This window comes from Hippocampus comes, unplaced genomic scaffold (assembly GCF_001891065.2).
Source record: "Hippocampus comes isolate QL1 unplaced genomic scaffold, H_comes_QL1_v1.1 scaffold56, whole genome shotgun sequence".
NCBI classification, from domain to species: domain Eukaryota; kingdom Metazoa; phylum Chordata; class Actinopteri; order Syngnathiformes; family Syngnathidae; genus Hippocampus; species Hippocampus comes.
The window spans coordinates 1,038,880-1,065,354 of record NW_017842056.1 but is presented as its reverse complement, the minus strand read 5'-3'; the positions used below and the strand labels follow the sequence as shown (position 1 = coordinate 1,065,354).

Here is a 26,475-nt window from a genome sequence, read left to right as displayed (position 1 = left end):
GGTCGCTCTGCGGGACGGGATAAAATTATCCGATCGGAATAAAATTTTGCACACATCCTTGTGTCATAGTATCGACAAGATTTCCAACCCGGCCCGACGAATCCGACAAACTTTTCCAAAATGGACCACCCTATTGCTCATAGATGTTATTTGCTAAAACACAAACTAACGCTGCAAGCTGCTCATATACTGCTGCCCCCCCCCCCCAAAAAAAAGGAATTGCTCCATTTCACTTGTACTTTTACTTATTTGAGGATCAATGTCACTTTTGGTCAAATCGTACGCTTGGAAGCTAACGTCATTGCTGTGTACGTTGCGATGTTGATGTGTATTCTAGCTAACTATCCAGATTTTATTTTCTCTCCCGGGGTTAAGCGGCGGGGATCTTGACTGATCCATGGGGGGGGGGGTTGAGAAAATAATCTCAAACTATATTATGGCATATTAAATCAAATGTTGGAGGGGCTAAACTGGCTGCAGACGCCTCTCTCCCTGGTGTAGCGCCATCCTTTGCATTATGTGATGAATAAAGTTCCCGTTAGCACGTAGCCATCGGCGCATTATCAGTCAGAACATTTTGGCGACGACGACGACGACAGCGTTTCACTTTGCGTCGCTGCCCTCGTCCGCCGCCGGTCCAAAGTTATCGCCCTTATTTATCTTTCAACAATCGAGGCAACCGGAAGCAGAATTTAGCTAGGCTAATCGCTATTCTTACCCCCCACCAGTTTATTTTCGTCATCTGAAGACCGTGTCACCTTGCTGGCCGCGCATTTCGCTGCTTCGCAGAGCCCCAGCGTCCGGCCGCAGCGACAGAAGGGCCACTTTGTGTGTCTTCTGTCAATCGGCCGATCGGAAGACGAGATGACGTCAACGTGCATTTCGCGCAGCAGATCCTGCCACTAAATGAACTGAAACGTTCTGTACTCTTATTTTCGCTGAGGTGGCTTGTCTTGGTCAGGTTGTAACGATGTCTGGTTGTTCATTTTCTTTTGTAAATGGTGTTTTTCTAAAAATAAAAACTCAATTAGCACAGCGATTTAGCTGGGATTAGCCAGATTATCTTGCTAACTGTAGCAGCGTCCGCGGCTTAGTGCGACGATGCATCTCATTTTCTGCTCTCAGCCAAGCGACCGCCTGAACTCCGTCGACGTGAACGGCAGCTCGTCATTGATATCGACGAGGTGTCCGCTTGGGCTCCGGGCTGGCCGTTTGCGTCCTCTTTGCGTCCATTTTGTTTTGCCTGAATTTGTCCTTTTCAACTTCAACTCTTCATACATCAATAACGTACCGTTTACATCACCGCCACCACCGTGACCGTCCTCGTTTCTTAGTCCTGTCCTCATTTTCATCTTGCTGCTACTTAGCTGGTCTCAAAACTGGGAACGTTGGTCAACGAGTCAAGGCCACTCCACCATCACGTGATCCGTTTGCGCAACTAACTTCAACACGAAGAGCGCCACTCGTGCACTTGACCAGCGACGCGATGTCTTTTCGTTCATCACAACGGCGCCAGTATTACTACACCAGCTCCGCTAACGATCATGTTTTGTCTATTGGTGTACAAAGTGCATGTGTTAGTCGTGCCGTAACCGTTGTGGGCGGCTGCCGAAAAGGCGTACGTGACAAAAAGTAGAGCAGGTTAATGGTTAACCCGACGAGGTCACTTAGGAACTCTTTTGTGCTTCTTCCGCCTTCCCGGTCAGGCGTCTTCCTCATCCCGTACCTGCTGATCGTCTTTGTGGGCGGGGTGCCCATCTTCTTCCTGGAGATCTCACTGGGTCAGTTCATGAAGGCGGGAAGCATCAACGTGTGGAACATCGCACCGCTATTCAAAGGTACCCCATGCCCCCCCACACCCCCACCTGCAAACACACACACACACACTTCCAGAGATCATCATGTCATCGGGAAGTTGAAGTTTGTATAAAGAAGACTCGCCGGGTGCTGCGCACGGTGAAAATAAAGAGCCACAAATGTTGTAGACTGCCGGTGAGCAAAATGTGGTATGAGTCCCACTCGTGACATGTGGGCTCCCTCTAGTGGTCGGTAAAAGAATCTCTGAATTAAATCATCAAACTGTACAGAATGTCACAGTGGCTTCAATTTTTTTTTTTTTTTTAAATCCAGTACAGTAAATTTGTTCAGCCATCATGCGCTGAAGCGTAATCGTTGGTGGGGGATGGGGTGGGATGGCGGGGGGGTTGGTGAGAGGCTGGCTGTTTGGGAAAATTAACGTATTTTCCCCAAATTCGCAAGGGCCGTCCCTGCAGATCGGGGGTCTGTATTGAACTGGGTGGGGGGGTGATTTGAGGGGTGGGGTGGCGGATGCCTGTTTTCTCACAGGATTTTTCGGTCACTTCTAAAATTGAGCATTCGGGTTGTCCTGAGAAGGCAAACATTTTTTCCAAGTGTAAAAAGTTGGAGAACGGCCGTCCTGTGCTTGTGGTGTTTAGGTCTGGGCTATGCGTCCATGGTGATCGTGTTCTTCTGCAACACGTACTACATCATGGTGCTGGCGTGGGCCTTCTACTACCTCATCAAGTCGTTCAGCAGCCAGCTGCCGTGGTCCTCCTGCGGCAACCCCTGGAACACCAACAGCTGCGTGGACGCCTTCAGCCTCCACCAATGCAACAACGCCAGCGACAACGCCACCATCGCCGGCAGCAACCTCACCTGCGCCCACGTGGCCCAAGCCAGATCGCCCATCATCGAATTCTGGGAGTGAGTCCTGACCTGTCTTGCGTGACGCGCTGCGTGTGCGGTGTGATGCAGTGCGTCCCGTAGTGTCACCTAGCTGTGTCGTCGTGTATTGTGTAATATGTCACCTGGCACGTAATGTCTCAGTTGATGCGCGACATGTGACACGCTGTGCGATATGTAGTGTCGGATGATGCGACATGTCGCGTGTCATGTACTGTCATGTCCCACGTGTTGTGTGAGTTCATGAGTCATGTAGTGTGTCACGTATCTTGTCCTGCACTTTGATGTCACGCGTCCCATGTGATCTTTGTGTCATGTGATCTACAAGATACCAAAAAGTAGCGTGTGTGTCGAGAGACACGTCGTGTGTCATGTGTGTTGTTACAAGTACTGTAGTATGTTACCTACAGTGTGTGTCATGTGACAAGAGATGAAATGCCACGTGTGACGTGGTGATTCGTAACGGGACACGCAGCATGACGTCGTGCGCGCTGTGGTGTGACACGTAGTGTAATGTGTCACCTCGGGTATTGTGTCATGTAACGTGTCACGTGGCGCGCTGTGTGTAATGTGACACGTAACATGTAGGGTGTCAAATGCACTGTGTGTGGCAATTTGTAACATGCTGCCTGTCTCTGACATGTCAACTGATATGATATCGAAGGTAATGTGGCACATAATATCAGTGTATGTGTGTGTGTGTGTATGTGTGTGCGTGTGCTTGCAGAAATAAGGTTCTGAACATCTCATCGGGCTTGGACGATCCGGGTCAAATCAACTGGGAGTTACTGTTGTGTCTGATGGCCGTGTGGCTGCTCATCTACTTCTGTGTGTGGAAAGGCGTCAAATCGACCGGAAAGGTAAAGCACGTCGACCGCACGCTCAGACTACATGACGCAGACTCTCCACTGGCTCGCATCGTCGACGAGTGATGTCAGAGATAGAGAGAGAGAGAGGCGCATCTGAGTCAGATTCAATGAACACAAGGGCCTAAATCATGCTGACCTTGTCTCGGTGTCCCAGCGTCCGAATGTGTGAGAGTTAACGTGTGTCTTCGTGAGCATGTTTCTGCATGGAAGTCTATGTGTGTCAGCTATGCGTCCATGGTGATCGTGTTCTTCTGCAACACGTACTACATCATGGTGCTGGCGTGGGCCTTCTACTACCTCATCAAGTCGTTCAGCAGCCAGCTGCCGTGGTCCTCCTGCGGCAACCCCTGGAACACCAACAGCTGCGTGGACGCCTTCAGCCTCCACCAATGCAACAACGCCAGCGACAACGCCACCATCGCCGGCAGCAACCTCACCTGCGCCCACGTGGCCCAAGCCAGATCGCCCATCATCGAATTCTGGGAGTGAGTCCTGACCTGTCTTGCGTGACGCGCTGCGTGTGCGGTGTGATGCAGTGCGTCCCGTAGTGTCACCTAGCTGTGTCGTCGTGTATTGTGTAATATGTCACCTGGCACGTAATGTCTCAGTTGATGCGCGACATGTGACACGCTGTGCGATATGTAGTGTCGGATGATGCGACATGTCGCGTGTCATGTACTGTCATGTCCCACGTGTTGTGTGAGTTCATGAGTCATGTAGTGTGTCACGTATCTTGTCCTGCACTTTGATGTCACGCGTCCCATGTGATCTTTGTGTCATGTGATCTACAAGATACCAAAAAGTAGCGTGTGTGTCGAGAGACACGTCGTGTGTCATGTGTGTTGTTACAAGTACTGTAGTATGTTACCTACAATGTGTGTCATGTGACAAGAGATGAAATGCCACGTGTGACGTGGTGATTCGTAACGGGACACGCAGCATGACGTCGTGCGCGCTGTGGTGTGACACGTAGTGTAATGTGTCACCTCGGGTATTGTGTCATGTAACGTGTCACGTGGCGCGCTGTGTGTAATGTGACACGTAACATGTAGGGTGTCAAATGCACTGTGTGTGGCAATTTGTAACATGCTGCCTGTCTCTGACATGTCAACTGATATGATATCGAAGGTAATGTGGCACATAATATCAGTGTATGTGTGTGTGTGTGTATGTGTGTGCGTGTGCTTGCAGAAATAAGGTTCTGAACATCTCATCGGGCTTGGACGATCCGGGTCAAATCAACTGGGAGTTACTGTTGTGTCTGATGGCCGTGTGGCTGCTCATCTACTTCTGTGTGTGGAAAGGCGTCAAATCGACCGGAAAGGTAAAGCACGTCGACCGCGCGCTCAGACTACATGACGCAGACTCTCCACTGGCTCGCATCGTCGACGAGTGATGTCAGAGATAGAGAGAGAGAGAGGCGCATCTGAGTCAGATTCAATGAACACAAGGGCCTAAATCATGCTGACCTTGTCTCGGTGTCCCAGCGTCCGAATGTGTGAGAGTTAACGTGTGTCTTCGTGAGCATGTTTCTGCATGGAAGTCTATGTGTGTCATGCATGCGTGTGCGTGTGTGTGTGTGTGTGTGTGTGTGTGTGTGTGTGTGTGTGTGCGCTGTGGTGCACCCATGGTCAAAGGTCACATGGTCAGCTATCAAAACAAAGGAGCCTTAATCAAACTCGCAACGTGGCCGCGCACTCTGTCGGACCGCACACACACACACACACACACACACACACACACACACACACACACACACACACACGGTCACATGGCAGACTAAGCGTTCACATGGCAACGATGCTGGGAGGAGGCCTGAGTAGGGACACGGCCAAGCTGTGATGTGGCGGCCTGTGATTTGTCCTTTGTGGAGGGGGGGAGGGGTCATTTACCCTGCAGTGGGACGTGACTGAGATGTGTGTGTGTGTGTGTGTGTGTGTGTGTGTGTGCGTGCGTGTGTGCGTGTGTGTGTGTGTGTGTGTGTGTGTGTGTGTGGGTGTGTGTGGGTGTTACATAATGCTTCACATGAAGATAATGGTAAGTGTGGTCCGCCTTTGTTATCGCATCACACAAAGTAGCTTGGACTTCTGCGTGGAGGATGCGCATTTTGACCAACAACCGTTTGGCACTCACACTCGCACTAAGGGACAATTTGGAGTGCTCAGTTCGCCTACTGTGCATGGTTTGGTAATGTGGGAGGAAAGCGGAGTACCCGGAGAAAAGCCACTCAGTCACGGGGAGAGCATGTAAATTCCACACAACCGTGCCCCTCTGCACGGTGAACCATGACGTGCTAACCAGTCGCCAACCGTGCCACCCTCACCCGGGCTTGCAAATTTAGATTCAATTCATTTTCCAATCATTGAGTAAACAAAACGCACAATTTAAAATGTGTGTGCGTGTGTGTGTGTGCGTGTGTGTGTGTGTGTGTGGGGGAGGGGGGGTCGGAAGTAAAATCATCATTCTCATTTTAAAATGATGGGCTTGCAAATAATTCATTCAACCAATGATGAAAGAAAATTGACACCAGCATATAAAGTGCAGAGGTAGAATTGTTTATTTTAATTATAAAATGTATTGAACGAATTGACCAATATCCCATTTATTTATATGAAACCTTTTCTACTTGAAACATGGAATAAAAATCACTTCTCATTTTTGGATGGTGGATGAAAATGCTGTTCATTGTACACATACTGTAGATGGCAAATTACAAATATTTTCCAGATCGTTCTTGTTTACAATCCAATCCAATATCCATCTGTATTGATAAAGCGCTTTCACAACCGCTGCAGCTGTATCAAAAAAGCGCTTTACAGAACTGTTCATTAAAAAAATACCAAAATAATAGACCAGAACACAACTATTCTCTGGCAATCCAACAATTCAATTAAGGAATTGTAAACCTGATTCCATCAACACATTTCAGGGACAAAAATAGTCAAATGAATGCAACTTTCGCCACTTTTGAGAGATGCAAATGCCAAGTGGGGCAGAGTGAATCCAAGAATGGTCCGGGTGTGACCGGCACTTATCTAGAACGTCAAACGGTGAGTAAGACAATCCTCTGATAACAACATCATGCGGTGTGTGTGTGTGTGCTTCTGTGTGTGTGTGTGAGTGTGTGTGTCTGTGTGTGTGTGTGTGTGTGTGTGTGTGTGAGTGCGTGTGTGTGTGTGTGTGTGTGTGTGTGTGTGTGTGTGTGTGCGAACGCGCTCTCACGGAGCTCAGCTCTCAAGACAAACGTCCCCGATGGCGTTCAGCGGCAGGCGGCGCAAAACTACACGAGGCGCTCAAGTTGACTGGGTTCATTCAAGCACCCACGATAACGAGAGCAGTAAAACGGAGCGTTGATTAAAAAAGAAAGTCATAAAGGAGTAAACCATGCGAGCGGCTCGTTAAATCTCACGGTTTACCCAATGAAAATCCACCACTCATCACTCACCCTGAAATTGACCCGCCATCGAAGATGATGTCATTTGATTGGCCGGTGTTTACGGAGAACTGTCTGCGTTCCCACCACATTTGCCCCGGTTCCCACCAAAGTGTTCACCTGATTCTCTCGGCGAGAGTCGGGAAGAATGTTTGCCTTCCCCTCAACTCCACGTGTGTCTTCCCCCCCCCCCCCCTTGTTTTGGTTTTCCCTCCTTGCGTTTCAGATCGTGTACTTTACGGCCACCTTCCCGTACGTGGTGCTGATCATCCTGCTGGTCCGCGGAGTCACGCTGCCCGGAGCGTACGACGGCATCATGTACTACATCAAGCCCGACTGGTCCAAGCTGGAGGAGGCCCAGGTCAGTCCGGGATCACTCACACGTTCTGTGACACGACGAACGCCATCTGCCATCTTGGATGTGGCGGATCCGCCTCGTCAAAGGGACTGCCTCAACTTGCAAAGCGCACAGAACGAACGAACGCCTCTCATTCTTGAAGACGTGATGATCACCAATGTTTTTTCTCCCAAGCCCCAAAGCAACAAAAGGGACAGGTCCTAGTCCTGGTCTTAAGAGAAGGTTGTAGTCCTGAGACAAGGTTCTGGTCTTGAGAGAAATTCTAGTCTGAAATGAAGGTTGTTTTTCCAAGATACGGTTCTAGTCCCAAGAAAAGGTTCCAGTCCCAAGAGAAGATTCTCACCCCGTGTATGGGTTCTACTCTGAGAGAAAATACGAGTCCCAAGCGAAGGTTATCATCGCATTCTCGGCCTGAGAATGTTGAAATCTCAAGTGAATGTTCTCGTCCCAATCAATGACTTAGTCAAGAGAAGAGATGCAAGGCCTAAATGAAGGTTTACAGTCCAGAGAGAGAGACCAAGCCCCCAGGAAAGGTTGCACTCTTCTGAGAAGGTCCTCGAATCAAGTGAAGGTTCTCATCCCAGGAAGATTTTCATCCTGCGATTAAATTCTTGTCCCAAGAAAATGGTTCAAGTCTTGGGAAAAAGTACTTTTCCGGAAAGGGTGATGTTGTTCCGAGTGAAAGTTTTAGTCCAGGGAGGAGATGCTAGTGACCAGAGAAGGTTCTTTTCCTGAAAGGAGATTCCAGTCCAATGAGGAGACACTCGTCCCGAGAAGGTCTTAGCCGTGCGAGAGGGTTCTAATCCAGAGGGACTCATGAGGTCTAAACAACTGACATGATGACACCAGGGTGGGAAAATGGCTCACTGGGCCTAATATGGAGATTTTCACTTGGCGGTGTCCTGATTTTTGTTGCCGGCGGTTCAGATTCCAAAGTCGATGTTGAGTTGTAAGGGGACAGGAAAAGTTACCGAGCTGCTAAACTTTGAGGCTTGAACCCTGCAGGTGTGGATCGACGCCGGCACCCAGGTGTTCTTCTCCTACGCGATTGGTCTGGGAGCGCTGACGGCTCTGGGCAGCTACAACCGCTTCAACAACGACTGCTACAAGTACGTGTGGGCGCTAGCGTGCGCCGTGGGGGAATGAACGCAAGGGGCGGCGGCCCAGCCGCTCAGCGTTTGCCTTTTCCCGCCCCTTCAGAGACGCCTTCGTGTTGGCGCTGATCAACAGCGGGACCAGCTTTTTTGCCGGCTTCGTGGTCTTCTCCATCCTGGGCTTCATGGCGGCCGAGCAGAGCGTGGACATTTCGCAGGTTGCCGAGTCAGGTGGCCACTTGCCCGCTCATTAGCTTGATGCTAAAGGCTCAATGTTTAGTCAAGCTTTCACCTTTGTGAGGCAAACTTCACGGAGTTTGGGGTTTCAAAGTGTGTCTGTTTGTGTGTGTGTGTGTGTGTGTGTGTGTGTGTGTGTGTGTGTGTGTGTGTGTGTGTGTGTATATGTGCGTGCGCACCCCAGGTCCTGGTCTGGCATTCATCGCATATCCAAAGGCGGTCAGTTTGATGCCAGTGGCGCCATTGTGGGCAGGACTCTTCTTTTTCATGCTCCTGCTGCTTGGTCTGGACAGTCAGGTGACACACACAAACACAACACACACACTTTCTCTCTCTCTCTCTCTCTCTCTCTCTCTCTCACTACACCAGTGGTGTCAAACATATGGTCCGCGGGCCGAAACCGGCCCCCAAGGAGGTTCGATCAGGCCCGCAGGATCATTTAAAAGTGAAAAAATAGGCATAAAAAAAAAACATGGAATGAATATTTTTAATAAGGTGCGATTCATGGAGTATCCCCTAGGGGACACACTGTTTTGATCAGAGAAGAAGACAACAGCAAGCCTCAGTCTGTCACTGACACAGACCCAACATAGCACATGCTATCAAGGACATGTGAATACTTTCTTCTTCACACTTTAATAGCAGGGATTAAATTTAGATTTCATATGCACATGTGTAAATGGTTTAAAAATTCCTGTCTTTGTAAATCTCATTTAATCTTAAAATGCATGACGATATTTTTTTCAATACCAATTACTTGTTCAAGTTTTGTGCCTTTGTACAATCATTGGGATCAGTTGCAATGCATATATGTGAATGATCAAAGTAAATTGCACATTTGTCTCAGGAAATCGAAGGTGCCTCATGAAATGTTTTGTAAAATATATGTTCTTTAAATGTCAACATTTTCCTAACGTTCTTGTGCTTTTTTCGACCAAAACAAAGGAAAGCCATCTTATTTTGGTTATTCATAGCAGAGTATGGTATCATTTTAACGGTGCGGCCCACTTGACATCTACTGAGGCCGTTTGTGGCCCACAATGGGAAATGAGTTTGACACCCCTGCACGACACTAATATGTGATTGACGCGATGGTGTACGTGCGCGCGTGATTCCAGTTCGTGGGCGTCGAAGGTTTCGTGACGGGCATCCTGGATCTGTTCCCCGGCAAATACGAACACCGCTACAAGAGGGAGATCGCCGTCGCCCTCTGCTGCTTGCTGTGCTTCATCATCGACATCTCCATGGTGACGCAGGTGGGTGGTGGCACGTCGGCATCGCCCCGCGTCGGCCCGGCCGGTCCAACAGTCGACTTTTCTGCGCTCGCAGGGAGGAATGTACGTCTTCCAGTTGTTTGACTACTACTCAGCCAGCGGGATGACGCTCCTGTGGCAGGCCTTCTGGGAATGCATGGTGGTGTCGTGGGTCTACGGTACGAGCGTTAATGCTCTGGGGTGTCAGAGCCCGTCATCCAAATGATTAAGCACATCGTTTGCCTCCGAGCATAAATGCCTATGCCAGGGGTGTCAAATTCATTTCAGTCTTTTAAAAATTAAATATAAATATATATAATTATATAATATATTTTTCTATTATTATAAATAATAAAAAAATATATTTTAATTTGACATTTCGGTAGATTTTAGCAAGTTGACACACATGATTTGCTTTCGCGGGCCACATAAAATGACCTGGCGGGCCGGAGCTGGCCCCCGGGCCTTGACTTTGACACCACTGGCCTATGCCATGATTTCATGTCTCTTAAGACTCTAAAATGTGTCCCTTTTTTCTAAATAACAAAAATGTATCAGTAAAGTTAACAAGTTTAGGCATGTTGTATATACTCTATTAATTCTAAATCTTTGTTATTATTATTTTTTTTTAATGAATTGTGCAAATTTGCTGGTGTTTCTGCACGATTGTTGATGACATCGTCATCCCGCGGCAGGCGCCGACCGCTTCATGGACGACATCGCGCGTATGATTGGCTACAGGCCGCTGCCCTGGATGAAGTGGTGCTGGTCCTTCATCACGCCGTGCGTGTGCATGGTAGGTCACAGCCGAGATGACGAAATATGTCCAAGAGCTCCTCCGTTAGGGATTTCACCGCAAATGTTGGAATTTTGCCAACGGCCTCCGATCTCGGGCCGTGAGCTGGGCTGAACAGTTTGAAGTCGGAATCAGGTGTGGGAGAAATGTGTGAAGGAGGACGGCAGTACGTCAAACATCTCCCTTCGCCGGTTGGAAAACCTGGAAAACGCGGACGAATGCAAAGTGTGTGTGCTTTGCAGGGCATCTTCCTGTTCCATCTGGTCAACTACAAGGCGCTGACGTACAACAACACGTACGCGTACCCGTGGTGGGGAGAAGTCATTGGCTGGTGTCTGGCGCTCTCGTCCATGTTGTGCATCCCGCTCAGTCTGGCCTACAAACTCTTCCGCGCCAAAGGCTCCTTCGCACAGGTCAGAGTTCACAACCGCGTCACAAAATCAATCGCGTGCTTTTGGAGGCGGGGTCTGCGTCGGGCAATTCGTTGTGACGTGACTTTAGCGCCGCGGCGCTTTTCGGAACAAGTGACTGGACGCACTTATCGGTTTCTGTTGCGCGTGTCCCTCATCGAGAGTCGGTCACCCGAAAGTGGTCCTCATGATAAGCGCCACAGAAAATGGATGCATAAAAGTTTTGTGCCGCTGTGTCATTTTGATGAAGTTGATGTCAGACATCCCACAATGCACTGCACCAAATGTAAATGACCTCAGTTTGACATTGGAAACATAAGTCAAAAATTTCCCCTTTGAGTCACAGTGGTCACGGCACATTGTCTTCAAAAGAGGAATGTTTGGAGGGCACGTCCCGTTTCCCTCCGGCTGACATGTAGGCAGGGATTTGTGCATGTGTAAAGGCCAAAGCTGAGACGAACTAAGCTAAGCTGAGTGCTAAACTAGCATGAGGCTAATACAACACAACAGATGGATTTAAAATGGAACACAAGTGAAAAAAGATTCAGTCAGGTGTTGTTATGGGAGCCTGGAGGTTGAAGTAAGTTATTTTAAACTAAAAAAGACATCTTCCACGTGTATCTCATTCTGACCTTTTCATCAGAGTGAGACGTGGATTCACTTGCACGGAATCTCGACTGATGAACGTGAATTTTATCACTGCTCTTCATTGTAAATCTTCCACCTGCCAACACCCCCGAAAATTCTGCCCTCAGGTGTTGTTATGGGAGCCTGGAGGTTGAAGTAACTTATTTTAAACTAAAAAAGAAAAACCTTGGCGGAGGCTGCATTCCAATACGTTTCAATGGGATAAGCCGATATGGCTTTGTAAAAGATAAAACGCTGGAAAAGTGCCCTCCACTGACCATCCATCCAATATCTGAACCGCTTATCTCATTTTAATCAAATGGGATTTTTTTCTTAATTTGTTGCGGATTTTATTATCCAACCTGTCCCGTCTTCCACGTCTTCCACGTGTATCTCATTCTGACCTTTTCATCAGAGTGAGACGTGGATTCACTTGCACGGAATCTCGACTGATGAACGTGAATTTTATCACTGCTCTTCATTGTAAATCTTCCGCCTGCCAACGACCCCGACAATTCTGCCTGCATGGCAGTGAAAACAAACGCACGCGGGGGATCAGTCACGTGACATCCGGAAGACTGCGCGCACTTGCGGATTTGCTCCCCTGACTTCCTGTTTTGTGTGTACAGCGCTGGGCTCGCCTGACCAGCCCGGTGTGGGGGAGCCACCACCTGGAGTACATGGCGCCCGACGTCAAGCCGCTCAGCTCGCTTTCGCCCACCAGCGATGACAACAAAGTTATCATCTTCGAGAGCGTCATGTGACACCGAACGTCAGCCTGCTCGCTCACTCGCACTTTATCACGCTCGTCTTCTTGTCTGACCCGCCAAATTGAAAACACTGTGAAGCATCTGGTCCTGCTCCAAAACCAGTACCGGGAACCCCACCTAGCAGTCCAGAAAGAAAATACCAGCACTGGAAGACAAAAAGAGTGGTCGTACGCGTTGCCTTATGCTGTTGTCTCAATGCCATTCGTTGTTCACCAGCCAATCAGCAGACTTTTCTTTTGTTGATGCAAAAAAGGGATTTTGTTGTTGTTGGTTTAAAGGAGACATATGTTCACCCCACACACACACACACACACACACACACAATGTAAAAGTGTTACTCGGCATTGAAAGAAAATTTGTCAAAATGCCCCTTGAAACTAATTAGAGACATATTTTATTATTTTATCACACACACACACACACACACACAATTTAAAAGTGTTACTCGACATTCAAAGAAAATTTGTCAAAATGCCCCTTGAAACAATAATTTAGAGACATATTTTACTTACAACTATTTGGATGGTAACATTAATAGGGCACTTTTCCATATGTCCTCTTTAATACTGACTCAAAGGGAATTTTTTGGTTTGTTTGTTGAGTAAACAGTTTTTTCCTTAGCGTTGAAAGTGCTGAAACTTTTTTTCAGTGTTTGAAAAATGTTAGCTCGCTAATTTTCTTTTGTGCAGTCTATTTTGTAAATTGTCCGTCACCAAAATCAGAAAGTGTACCAAATAAGACCGATATCGGATCGACAGTACTTCCACGTGGAGAGCCAATCACCTCATGCTTCCGGTCACCTTTCGCGTCTACAAATGAGGTCACGATGACGTTTGGTAGAGCCCCCCCCCCTTTTTTTTTTTTTTGCTGTTGACGTTTTTACACGTGACCAGCAAGCGGTATGGCAGTTATAACAAAAACACTTGAAATCCGTAAGTAGAAAAGAAAATGTGAACAAGTTGTAAATAATGTTGTTTTACTGTGAAAATGTGACTGGCAGGAATTGGTGTTTAACCCTCTTGGATGTCAGGAACAGCAATAATGTTGCTGGGGCGTGCTAATTACCCTCAAGTGTCAAAAAAAAAAAAGTCCCGGTAAACATTGTTTGCATTTCATGATTAACTCAATAGCAATAACTACAGATAATTACATTAACCAAGCCATAATAAATACAGTCGAACCTCGTTACAACGGAGCAACGGAGGCGAATCCCGCGCCGAACATTTTGTTCGTAAGGTCGCGCCGGCGGTTCGCTTCCCAAGGTTCGTCGCAACGAAGACCTTTTCACTATTTTGTGGGGGAAAATCCGGTCGTTTTCATTAAGTTTACATACAAGAGAAATCGGCAACTGGAAAATGAATGACGTGAAATTGGGACTTTGAAATGTGAACGTTATGGCGGTGAAAACGTTGTCAACGGGTTACGTTGAAGCGAAGTTCAACTGGACTGCTTTTTACATTATTTACTAAAAAAAAAAAATGGCTCTGCTTGACCCGGAACTTAACAGGAGGGTTAACCACAATGAAAACCTTAACAGATAGCATCGATAACTAAATCAACAAATAAAAATTCATATTATTAATAAAAGCAGGTTTTGATGTTTTCTTTTGTTACTGCTGAACAAACCCGCCAACTCAAATTTTCATGGAAAACAATTCAATGGCCATCAGTTACTTAGAAAAACCAACTCCGTTTCAAAACTTGCAATATTGCTTCATTGTATATTTGGTTGTCACCATCAAGCAATATAAATAACAAAACAGAAGCGTGAGGCATACACGCTCACCACAAGGCTACCAAATATTAATAACTCACTATCATGTCAGTATTGCAGAATTGATTTCAGTTTTATTCAGCAAATCAAAGCAAATAAGTCGAGTTGTCCGGGAGCGTTGAATGTCCACGCCGGAGTGTCGCTTTCTTTCCCAATATGGCACCACTGTCACCGGCGAGGGGGATGACGGCGCCAAATATAACTCCGTTGGCTGGTTCGAGTCAGCACTTTGAGGAACAAGATCCCGGGTGGGTGGGGGCCTAAAAAAAGGCCTTTCTAAAAGAAGGCCAACAGCTGCCTTTCAACACCCCGATCCCTTTTCCAGCCACCATGTGCACGTTGGACGCACGTACGCTCTCGTAGAAACGCACACTCACAATGACACACACACACAAGACACAAGTTTGTGTCAAGTTGTGTATTGGCGGTGACACATTACAGGTTGTGTTTGCGGTTTCCATGGCAATGTGACACACAAGTCACCCAAAAGCGTCACAGGAATGAGCGTGGCGACACAAGTCATGCTAAAGGCTACGTGAAAGCCGAGAAAGCGAAACACCTGTTGAGTCGATGGGCCGCTTGGCTCGTGCTCTTTTTACGCAACCCCGACTTGTTTGTTTGTTATTGTAGGTTTTTTTGGGACCTTCAACAACAGGAATATGACCTCATTATTTGTAAGAAAACAAAGACAAAACAAACAAAAAAAAAACAACAACTTTGAGGCGGCAACAGGACGTAACATCACACCGCAAAGCAGGCCCACGAATATGAAGAGCGTCCATCTTCATCATCCTCAGTCGGACTTCTTGTCACCACTAGCCTACAGACCAAAAAATAAAAATAACGGCGTGTGAGCGTGCATGTGAATGAGTCAACAAGCAAGTGGAAGGGAGACTGAAGAAAGGGATCAGAAAGAGTCAAGAAAGAAAAGGGGCAAGACGGAAGAAAATGAAAAAAAGAGACAGGAGAGAGGACAGGGAGGAAAAAGAGAAGCGAAGGTGAGAAAGAAAAAATAGAAAGAGTGAAGAACACAAAGAGTCAAGCAATAAGAAAACCAAAAGAGGATGGAAAGAGTCAGACAACACAAAAGAGGGGAAACAAGTGAAGAGAGGAAAAAAGAATGAGAAGAAAGTCAAGAGAAAAGACAAAAGAGGAGGAAAACAGTAAATGGGAGGAAAGGAAGATGAGGAGAAGAGTGAAAGAGAGAAAAGAAAAAAAGGCAAGAAAGAGCATGACACCGAGAGGAGGACCTGGACTGTACACATTTGAACAGCGCGACAAAATGGCTGCCTGGCGCAAAAGGCAAAGGAGCGCGCACCAGGAGTTTGCTGTGCTCGTCCAGCAGTCGGTCATATTCCAGCGTCAAGTTGGCGGCCTGTTTCTTCATGGCAGAAACGTCGCCGTCACTCTTGCGGAGAGCTGCAAACACACGCACACAACTTCATTCGAGGCCATAATAAGACAAGAAAACCTTCATTTGTCTCACAATGGAGAATTTCGCATGTCGGAAAAGTGACTTTTTAGGATTCCGTGTCCGCCCCAACACTAATCCGCAAACTACTCGGACCACCGACCCGGAAGCCGCAACGGAGGGACTTTTATGTGCGTATTCTTTCACTCCTGAAAAAGGGAGCCAATGTCAGCACGCGGTGCAAGACGAGGCCTCCGAGCGTGGACCTTTGAGGTCCTGAGACGCGAGGGAAGGCTTTCAAAGGCATTGCCCCGCCTCAATTCGTGAGCGCTCCTCCTGGCCTCCTCACCTTTCTTGGTGGCTTCCAGTTCCTCCGTCAAGGTTTTCACTTCCTCCTTCAGAGTCTTGTTCTCTTGTTGGACTCCGCCTCCTTTCTTTCCCGCCTCCGGCACCTCCAGACCGGCTTCTCGGAGTTTCTGTCAGAAGAAGAAGAAGAGCCTGGGTCACATTTGAAAGAGGGCGAGAAAGATTGCGGCAAGCCTCAAAGCAAAACGGCCCGCGACGTGTTATTGCGACACGATGAGCACGTGTGATTCGGCGATGTCGTCATCAAGCGTCAAAAGGTCAACGAAGGCAACGTGGCGAGTGACAAGAGCAGCTGAGGGGCGACGGAATCAAACAGCTGCCAAGGCGTCGTTTTCAGCATCATCTCACTTTCCTGCACTGACGCCACCGGGACTCAGCGCCCCCCCCCTTTACTCTGCGTGTTTGTTTACGGATCAGTGAACAGTTAACTGTCGGTAAATGACTCAGTTGCGAAAGAGAAGAAAATAAATTTGAAGTTGGTTTGGGAAAAAAAAAGTGAGTGGAGAGTTAAATTTACAAGACTGCAAAAAGAAAGTGGCGAGCGAGGGAAAGGAAGAAAAAGGAAAGGCGTCACACTCCTGTTGACCGGAGCGAAAAGCGAAATCTTTTATTTTGAAAGCCAACATGCTCTGCGGTTTCTCGATCTTCCTGCTGAAAATTCACTCGGAAATCATTTGACAACACCTTGGCGGAGCACCTTTCAACAAGCAAGTAGAAGTAGCAGTACGCACGTGCAAGCAGGAGAGGTCGGAAAACAAAGACCCCCCCCCCCCGTCCCACTCACTTCTTGCAGCATTTCATTTTCATCCATGAAGCTCTTGGCGGCGTTGCTGGCGCCCTCCGCCTGCTTCTTGAAGGCCTCGTTGGACGCCATCAGGGAGGCCTGCTGGGAAAGAAGAGTGGCCAGGCGACGCAGCAACCTGCGCGGGCCGCACGCACACACACACACAATCGCTTAATCAAGTACGATTTGGGATTCGGCATTTTGGCCTCACCGGACCGTCGACTTCCTGCAACTTTTACGAGGTATCGTTGCGAGCGATAATCGAAAGCTGTTGCTAAAGGAATTTGCCTGGCCAAGTTGAAGCCGAGCATTCCTCAACTTTCCTCTGGGAGGCAACAACAAACGTTAGACTGGTACCTTTTTTGCGCTGAGCTAACAAATATCTTATGTGACCCCCCCCCCCCAAAAAAAAACACATTCTGTTTTTCCGATGATGAAGGGTGAGATGATACATTTGTGAAACTTGGGGGGGCAGTACCTTGAACGACGTTAAGAAGTCCTGGTCTGCACGGATCCGACATCCGCCCGACACGGAATTTATCTCAACCGTCGTTCGGGTTTACACCGCGTTTGAGAACAGGGTCGGCCGCAGGTTGAGATCAGGTTCAGGTTTAGACTCATTTTAGTTTGCATTTCAAAGTTGAGAACAGGGTTTGACCACGTCTCAAATGAATTTCGCTTTTTTTTTCTTCAGGGCTGCTTGAAAATGGTTTGAAAGAGATTTGGACAGAGTTTCATACGAGTTGAGATCAACTCTCCACTGCACTTGAAACGAGGCGAGTCCAAAATGAGCGAACGTGCTCGCACAGGGCGGACGGCGCTACAGACGAAGCATCGTGCGGCTCGTCAACTTATATTTAGCAAGACGCGCGGACGGAGCCCGTGGTGTCAACACGTGGTGCCGGTGAGGTACAAGTAACGTGACCGCACCGAATGTCACAGACGGAACAAAAAAGGGCAAGCGGAGCGGGACGGCGCGTTCCTGGGTTACGTTTATCGAGGAGACGCAAACAGTCGGGAGGAAGTGACTCAGGGCGTCCAAATATGGCCGCGGGGGTCAGAGACGGTCCGGAAATATCTGATCAGCTGCCGACACTTTCCGCTAACTTGTGTGACTCCCAACATGGAAATCCAACAGTCACCTTCCATTCAAGCACAGCTTGAGAGTGTGAGCATACATCGCCCCCTACTGGCAGCCCATCTTAGTACACTAATGTGTTCCAGGTACCGATTCTTGCCATTATCATGTCGGGCTTGCTCATCGTGAGCCCATTCCGAAACTTATTAATTGAAGTCCATGGAATAATGAATCACGTTTTGCAACAAAAGAAGTGAAGTGATCTCGTGATGATCCGGTTTAGGCTGAGTTTGGAGACAGTTTGGACGGCGTTAGAAAAAGTAAACCTGACTTTGCACAGTTTCATCCACCTTTAGATATCTGTCTTAGAAAAGCATTTACATCCGGTTTAGATGAAATTCAGATTCAATTTAGAATGCATTTTGATCCTGTTTAGACGGCTTCTCAAATGAGTTTTGATCACGTTTGGATCGGGAGAGGTTTCAGTCCGGTTTGGACTGAGAGTAGAGCAGATTTATCTGTGCATAGACCAAGTTTGGACTGGGTTTGAAATGAGTTCAGATCTGGTTTGAACCACGATTTGGAGTGGGTTTCAAATACATTTAAATTCGGTTCGGAATGCATTTAAAGACTGCAAAAACAAAGATGGAGTCGGTGTGTGTGTGTGTGTGGGTGCGTGTGTGCTCTCACAGGCAAAGCAGGAGTGCAAATCCAGCGATGTAGAGATTCCTCTGCGCTCGGAACAGTTTCATGTGAATGTGCTCAATGGCGGTGGGATTGTTGGTCAGGTCCACCTTCTCGGTCACACTGTACTTCCTCACCTCGCGGAAGGCATCTACGCCACGCGACAAAGCCCAACCGCAGAGCAGTCGGTGACTTCATCGGACACAACCGACTCACTCGTGCGACTTCTTGTCACAACGAAACGCACGTGCGCGCGCGCGCACACTCACCGATGAGCAGAAAGACAAGGATGGCCATGGCCACCATGAAGGACGTGTTGCCATATAAGGCGATGGTTTGGACCAGCCGAGACCGAAAGACGCCATTCCACCTGGACGCAAACACACGCACATTTGTAAGGGAGCCATGAAGGATCGTGAGCAGAGTGAGCTGCTCTATAATTGCAGTCGATCCAATTCAGGGCGAATTGTCTCATCGTCCTGATGAATCCGAGCACAATCGTAGTGAATCGTATCATCAGAGTCGCACTGAAGTGAATTGTACCAAGAGCAAAGCTTTTGAGTCACTAACAGTGAATCTCAATGACTCATCACACAATTGGAGTGAAAAATAATCGGGAGTGAATCGAATCGTAATTGCAGTGAACTGCAATCGGAGTCAATTGTAGCGCAACTGGAGGTGACGGCATCGTCAACTGTTGTGAGCAGTTGGTGACTCCTCATCATCGTGGTGTGAATCGGATGATTTGCGGAGCCGATTGTATCGTGAGCCCGGTGACTTGGACCGGAATTGTGGTGAATCATAAACAAAGCAAATGGCAACAGAATCGAAATCAACCGGATAACTCTTGTCGTCAATGGACGCTACGGCTTCGTGTTTGCTTTCAAAACTTAGCTTGTAGCAGACGTGTGCACATTTTTAGCATGACGTCTGTGATCCACTGGTGAAAGGACACTTTGATCCTCTCCTCTTTCATCTCTAACTGCTTCAAACAACAAAGTGTATGCAGGAAAAGTGATCAAGATTGCACGACTGTCTGTGTCTTATGTGTTTTGTTGCGTTATATTGTTATTTTGACTTCAAAATGGCGCCGCGAGAGTGGCTGCCTTTCCAGCAGCTCCTCTATTTTGTTCTTCTACTTCTTCCTTTCATAACTTTGCTGCTGTGAATTGGGAATTTCTCCATTGCGAGACTAATAAAGGATTTCTTATCTTATAACAATTAGTGACTTGTAATCACAGACTCATCAGAATGGTCGTGAATTGCATCATTATGGTCCTTGAATCAGACCGTAACAGGGTTGTCGTTGTGGTCGGTCATGATGAAATTGCCGTACATGAAATAATAATCGTTGGGAATCGTATTATCTCGTGGTAACTTGCACGGTAATTGCAATGACTTATATTGGAAAGGTAGTCCACCATATCAGAATCAAAACGTAACTGTATTGAAGTGAATCGAATCGGATGACAGTCAATGTGAATCTTCTGGTCATCTTATCAAACTCGAACTGAATGGTAGCAAGCACCTGAAAGACGGCGGCTCCCATGATTCCTACTCTCGCCACAATTTGTCAAGTGAGGACAAAAATGTTTGGTGAACATTCCATTCACATTTGCTAATCTGAATATAAACGCAGGACACCACCAAAAACGGCTTCACGTCGCACCGCGTTAACGTGTGTGGAAGCACGTACCTCTTTGCGGAAATGAAGGGGATGCAGAGGAGGAGCACCAAGAAGACCTCCACATACAAGAAGGTGGCCACTGCGGTCCACTGGAGACTCATCACTCTGGCGCGCACACACACACACACACACACACACACACACACACACACACACACACACACTTTGACTTTGAAGAGTCATCAATGTCTTTGTCTATACCTAATCTGAATTCACTCTCAACTTGATCGAATCACAGTGGAAAACCGATCTAAAATCAGGTGCCCCTCTGCATGAACCTGACCCAAGCTCATTTGAAATGCCGTCTAAACCTAATCTAAATGCAGTGTAAACCTGATAGAAACTCGTTTGAAAGTCAGTCTACACCTGATACAAGTTGATCTGAAAGGCATTTGAAATAGTCTAGACCTGATTTAAAATACGTTTGACTTCAGATCAAAACGCAGTTTTTAATGACCAAAATGACGGTGAAACTCATCCAAAAACTAAACTAAGCTCGTTTGAGACTAGTCAGTTCAAGAGACGCTTATATTGTGTTGAGGTGTAAAGACAAACATGAGGAAATTGTGTTCTTTTGAGTCCTAACGTCAATAAAGTCAACAGAAGCGAATACAGCCTGCTCGCTAAGCCAGTTAGGATGGAGAAGCCACGAAACAGGCTCTCTCTTTGCTCCGTCGTGCACACAAGCAGTTGTCATAAAATGATAACTATGTTGCCTACAACTAAAAACAGGTTTTAAAATATCTACGTGCTGAGTTGCGCAGAACGGGCGCCGTCTATTTACTGGAAGAGAGTGGAGGTAAAACCCGTAAACTTGCTCCAGGAGAAGACGGTGATAGAAAAAAAAAGCAAAGATTAATCTCTGACACTCACCTGCAGTTGTATCGCGAACACTCACTAATAAGTAATAATCGAATGTGATCCAAGTGTTCAAGCCCTTTTACAGCTTGGGGATTGGAGCTTGTTATGAAGTCAACACTTCCTACTTCCGGGAGAAATGCCAGCTCATCCCGAAGGAGCCATGTAATTGGTTATATACGGGAAAAGAGGCGGGGCTACACGCGACAACAATTGTTACGTTCCTATTGCGTCAATATGAGAATTGCAAGGATGCTATTTCGATTTCATACAATTTACGTGTAACCTGATGGATATTTTCACTTGTTCACTTACGCGTCGCTTTTACATTACGTCACATGACACTGAACAACAAAGTGTATGCAGGAAAAGTGATTACGATTGCACGACTGTCTGTGTCTTATGTGTTGTGTTGTGTGATTTTGTTATTTTGACTTCAAGATGGCGCCGCGAGAGTGGCTGCCTTTCCAGCAGCTCCTCTATTTTGTTCTTCTACTTCTTCCTTTCATAACTTTGCTGCTGTGAATTGGGAATTTCTCCATTGCGAGACTAATAAAGGATTTCTTATCTTATAACAATTAGTGACTTGTAATCACAGACTCATCAGAATGGTCGTGAATTGCATCATTATGGTCCTTGAATCAGACCGTAACAGGGTTGTCGTTGTGGTCGGTCATGATGAAATTGCCGTACATGAAATAATAATCGTTGGGAATCGTATTATCTCGTGGTAACTTGCACGGTAATTGCAATGACTTATATTGGAAAGGTAGTCCACCATATCAGAATCAAAACGTAACTGTATTGAAGTGAATCGAATCGGATGACAGTCAATGTGAATCTTCTGGTCATCTTATCAAACTCGAACTGAATGGTAGCAAGCACCTGAAAGACGGCGGCTCCCATGATTCCTACTCTCGCCACAATTTGTCAAGTGAGGACAAAAATGTTTGGTGAACATTCCATTCACATTTGCTAATCTGAATATAAACGCAGGACACCACCAAAAACGGCTTCACGTCGCACCGCGTTAACGTGTGTGGAAGCACGTACCTCTTTGCGGAAATGAAGGGGATGCAGAGGAGGAGCACCAAGAAGACCTCCACATACAAGAAGGTGGCCACTGCGGTCCACTGGAGACTCATCACTCTGGCGCGCACACACACACACACACACACACACACACACACACACACACACACACACACTTTGACTTTGAAGAGTCATCAATGTCTTTGTCTATACCTAATCTGAATTCACTCTCAACTTGATCGAATCACAGTGGAAAACCGATCTAAAATCAGGTGCCCCTCTGCATGAACCTGACCCAAGCTCATTTGAAATGCCGTCTAAACCTAATCTAAATGCAGTGTAAACCTGATAGAAACTCGTTTGAAAGTCAGTCTACACCTGATACAAGTTGATCTGAAAGGCATTTGAAATAGTCTAGACCTGATTTAAAATACGTTTGACTTCAGATCAAAACGCAGTTTTTAATGACCAAAATGACGGTGAAACTCATCCAAAAACTAAACTAAGCTCGTTTGAGACTAGTCAGTTCAAGAGACGCTTATATTGTGTTGAGGTGTAAAGACAAACATGAGGAAATTGTGTTCTTTTGAGTCCTAACGTCAATAAAGTCAACAGAAGCGAATACAGCCTGCTCGCTAAGCCAGTTAGGATGGAGAAGCCACGAAACAGGCTCTCTCTTTGCTCCGTCGTGCACACAAGCAGTTGTCATAAAATGATAACTATGTTGCCTACAACTAAAAACAGGTTTTAAAATATCTACGTGCTGAGTTGCGCAGAACGGGCGCCGTCTATTTACTGGAAGAGAGTGGAGGTAAAACCCGTAAACTTGCTCCAGGAGAAGACGGTGATAGAAAAAAAAAGCAAAGATTAATCTCTGACACTCACCTGCAGTTGTATCGCGAACACTCACTAATAAGTAATAATCGAATGTGATCCAAGTGTTCAAGCCCTTTTACAGCTTGGGGATTGGAGCTTGTTATGAAGTCAACACTTCCTACTTCCGGGAGAAATGCCAGCTCATCCCGAAGGAGCCATGTAATTGGTTATATACGGGAAAAGAGGCGGGGCTACACGCGACAACAATTGTTACGTTCCTATTGCGTCAATATGAGAATTGCAAGGATGCTATTTCGATTTCATACAATTTACGTGTAACCTGATGGATATTTTCACTTGTTCACTTACGCGTCGCTTTTACATTACGTCACATGACACTGAGTCGACGTTTGGAGAGCGTCAAAGAGCGTCACGGGACTAAATTCGTCTGACGATCAGCAGAGGGAGCCACAGTCCACACATGTAAGTATCCATCCATCCACCAATCCATTTTCTAATTTGTTTTTCCTCACGACGGTCGCGGGCGTTCTGGAACCAATCCCAGTTGGTTTGGGGCAGTAGGCGGGGTACACCCTGAACTGCTTGCAAGCCAATCGCAAGGCACACAGAGACAAACAACCATTCACACTCATAGTCACACCTTTTAGAAAATTTAGAGTTGCATGTTTTTGAAATGAGGGAGGAAACATGAGTACCTGGAGAAAACCCATGTTGGCACGGAGAAAACATTCAAAGTCCACACAGGAAGGCCAGAGCCTGGAATCGAACCCTTCACCTCTGCACTGTGAGGCATGCGTGCTAGTCAGTCGATTACCCCCTTTATTCTAAACAAAAACAGCTAAACAAATCGTCTTTAAAATACATTTGATTAAATTCCTATTCATGAAATGTATTTATATTTCGCATTGTAAATTACTTTCAAGAATTGTTTAATTTATGAATGATAAATAACGCAATAAAATAGTAAAATAAAGGATCTGGAATATTAATTTTTAATGATGCGTATTACATAATTGCTGAATGTTTTCATTGTAAATAAACAAGAAAATAGCAAAATAAGCAAGTTTACATTTGTACTTAATTGCTTCCTTTATTATAAAGTATAAAGTTCATGATGATATGATATAATAAAATATAAAAATAGTAAAACAAATACATTTATATCTACATTAAACAGTAATATTTTCTTAAGTATTTGCCTATGTGAAATGTTTGCTTTGTTGATAATTAAGTACATAAATAATGCAAATAAAAATGATAATTATTACCTTACTAGTTGAGAAAAGTAAAAAAAAAAGGTTTGCCAACCCTGATCTACAGGGTACTGTGTGTGTGTGCGTGTGTGGGTGCGTGTGTGTGTGCGTGTGTGCGTGCGTGCGTGCGTGTGTGTGTGTGTGTGTGTGTGTGTGTGTGTGTGTGTGTGTGTGTGTGTTGGAAGGATGGGTAGTGGTTTTTAGGACACATTTTGTTCACCGTGAAGCAGCGGCCATGTTGCTGCCCCACTTTTATTTAGCTTGGCTTCTTTTCAACAACCCCCTCCCCGCCCCCCTCAATCCTTCCATAATCCGTTTCCCCCACCCCCCCAGAGTGCTGTTATCAGCAACATGCAGAACCCCAATCCTGGCAGTTCATTCTTAGGCTAATATGGCTTCGTGTTGGGGGAGGGGGCGTGGAGCTCGGGGGTGTCACGGTGCTTGGTTCAAATGATTAAGAAACATCCGAAGGACACACAGACAGGAGACCCGCTGACAAGCTAACGATATTAGCCCTGCTGGCCTTCTGTTTCTGCATTTCCAAGCAGGCTGCCTATCATTTATTAAACATGGCAGCTGTGGTCATGTGACTGGCCGCCACCCAATCATAAATGATGCACAAGATGGACCGGCTGGCTGTTGCCAGGCGGATTAACCCTGAAAAACCCTGGAAGAAAGTAGCCAATCCTTTAACATCCTTTCACTTGAATCCCTCGAAAGGATGGGAGTTTGTTTTTTTTTTAACCCCCCCCCCAAAAAAACGTCAGCCCACTATGACGTCATGGTGTCAAAGTACCGTGTAACTTTCTGCCCGAGTGAGAGCTCTCGGCAACGTCAGTTTTTGTGCTGACATGATGTCATGCCTCACGAAATACAGGTTACCATGGTAACCGATTCGCTCTGTTGAGAGGATGATGATGATGTCAGCATCCAGCGGCACTGCCGATTTAGTGGACTGCAGCTCTGGTTGAAGTTCTAATACCGATGTCATAGCGACACTGTCTATTTGCCGGATTACTGGTTTGTCCCAAAGATTCAAAAATCAATGGAAAGATACCGTATATTTACTGGTCAACGGGGCCACACTTATTGATGTGTGAATTAAAACCATTCACATGGAGGCATTCTGTTCCAATCCAATCCCTGCTTCGGTGTGTGTGTGCATGTGTGTGTGTGTGTGGGGGGGGGGGGACTTTAATTTGCTTGTTAAAGATTTTACCATTGCCCCATGGTCACATGTATTAGGCTCGTCTATTTTGTTGGGTTCAGGGTTCCCATTCTTTGCTTTAATTTATTGCCCAGGACTTTTTCATCTGCTCCAGTAGGAGTCAAGTAATCATAACATTCACAAATAAAGTCCACTGCCCCAGGAATTGGAGAAGTGTTATTTTCTTCAATTGTACTTAATATTTTGTACATTTAACCAAATTGGCTCAATGTTTACCAGATACCATACCAAATTGACAACCCCCCCCCCCAAAAAAAAGCAAACGACACTCACATCTGCGAATCGATTCTCATTGTTCCCCCCAAAAGAGCCGTTCAAAAGTACGGCTCGTTCTCAAACTCTAAATTACTTTTATTGCTAAGTCAATCAAAATGATGGAGTTACAGCTGATTGATTGATGAGCTGGTGGGGGGGCAAGAGAGGGCAAAGCCAAAACTAGCACCCATGGCACTTGGCACAGCCCGGGGCAGAACACTTGCTAAAAACTGCACAAGTCAGAGCGCTGCTCTCTGTGCAGTTTTTTCTCAGTCGCATATTTGCGGTTTCTGCTCTTGGGCAAAGCAGCAAGTATGAAAAGTGGTCCAGTCTGACGACTTGTTAAATGTTAATAGTCGCAATCTCGACACCGTCGTCATGGTTGCTGCGGCTCTACTGAAACGTAAAGCGCGACCGTTTTATGCTGGCCATTGAAGGCAGCTCCAAACAGAGATGTCTGTTGAACCCGTTGTGTGTTCACTCACACAACAGAGAGAGGCAAAGGGAGATTTTTTTTTCTAGGACAACTCAAGCTTTTTCAGAACCATTGACCCCCCCCCCCCCCCCCCCCCCCCTTTCTTTCTATCTCTTCCTCAACAATTCATTACAGCCGCGTTTTTTTTTTTTTTGTTTTTTTCTGACAGCGGCATAATGAAGGATATTGGGCAGCAGAAAACA

General features: G+C 46.5%; 2 protein-coding genes across 3 annotated transcripts in view; one reads left to right on the top strand and one right to left on the bottom strand.

The window, feature by feature from the left end:
- The window catches only part of slc6a8 (solute carrier family 6 member 8), an 18,102-nt gene extending 5,172 nt beyond the window's left edge, over positions 1 to 12,930 (top strand). The window contains exons 2-13 of the mRNA XM_019860709.1: positions 1,707 to 1,838; positions 2,457 to 2,724; positions 3,431 to 3,563; positions 7,232 to 7,366; positions 8,369 to 8,472; positions 8,564 to 8,688; positions 8,879 to 8,991; positions 9,813 to 9,950; positions 10,024 to 10,126; positions 10,643 to 10,743; positions 10,986 to 11,156; positions 12,410 to 12,930. Coding sequence (XP_019716268.1) covers positions 1,707 to 1,838; positions 2,457 to 2,724; positions 3,431 to 3,563; positions 7,232 to 7,366; positions 8,369 to 8,472; positions 8,564 to 8,688; positions 8,879 to 8,991; positions 9,813 to 9,950; positions 10,024 to 10,126; positions 10,643 to 10,743; positions 10,986 to 11,156; positions 12,410 to 12,544 — 1,658 coding nt within the window. The 3' untranslated portion in view covers positions 12,545 to 12,930. The remainder of the gene's footprint in view (positions 1 to 1,706; positions 1,839 to 2,456; positions 2,725 to 3,430; positions 3,564 to 7,231; positions 7,367 to 8,368; positions 8,473 to 8,563; positions 8,689 to 8,878; positions 8,992 to 9,812; positions 9,951 to 10,023; positions 10,127 to 10,642; positions 10,744 to 10,985; positions 11,157 to 12,409) is intronic.
- A 1,446-nt stretch (positions 12,931 to 14,376) lies between these two features.
- On the bottom strand, positions 14,377 to 23,243 carry bcap31 (B cell receptor associated protein 31). Of its 2 annotated transcripts, none has more exons than XM_019860771.1 (8): positions 23,110 to 23,243; positions 22,246 to 22,341; positions 18,917 to 19,017; positions 18,654 to 18,798; positions 16,886 to 17,021; positions 16,085 to 16,211; positions 15,643 to 15,743; positions 14,377 to 15,144 (listed from the first exon to the last, which is right to left on the bottom strand). In XM_019860771.1, the coding sequence occupies exons 2-8, from the start codon at positions 22,335 to 22,337 to the stop codon at positions 15,118 to 15,120; spliced, it is 729 nt and encodes a 242-aa protein (XP_019716330.1). In that variant the 5' UTR covers positions 22,338 to 22,341; positions 23,110 to 23,243; the 3' UTR covers positions 14,377 to 15,117. The 2 variants fall into 2 exon arrangements, with proteins under 2 accessions (XP_019716330.1, XP_019716329.1); XM_019860770.1 differs by lacking the exons at positions 22,246 to 22,341; positions 23,110 to 23,243 and adding exons at positions 20,344 to 20,439; positions 21,208 to 21,341.
- Between the last annotated feature and the right edge of the window lie 3,232 nt (positions 23,244 to 26,475).

What these genes read in the sequence shown, in the direction of transcription:
- bcap31 (XM_019860771.1), bottom strand. Translation starts at nt 22,337, where the DNA reads ATGAGTCTCCAGTGGACCGCAGTGGCCACCTTCTTGTATGTGGAGGTC. An exon ending in AAAATGAAATGCTGCAAGAA is followed by an intron (nt 16,212 to 16,885) that starts GTGAGTGGGACG and finishes TTCTTCTGACAG; the next exon opens with AAACTCCGAGAAGCCGGTCT. An exon ending in ACGAGCACAGCAAACTCCTG is followed by an intron (nt 15,145 to 15,642) that starts GTGCGCGCTCCT and finishes TTTGGTCTGTAG; the next exon opens with GCTAGTGGTGACAAGAAGTC.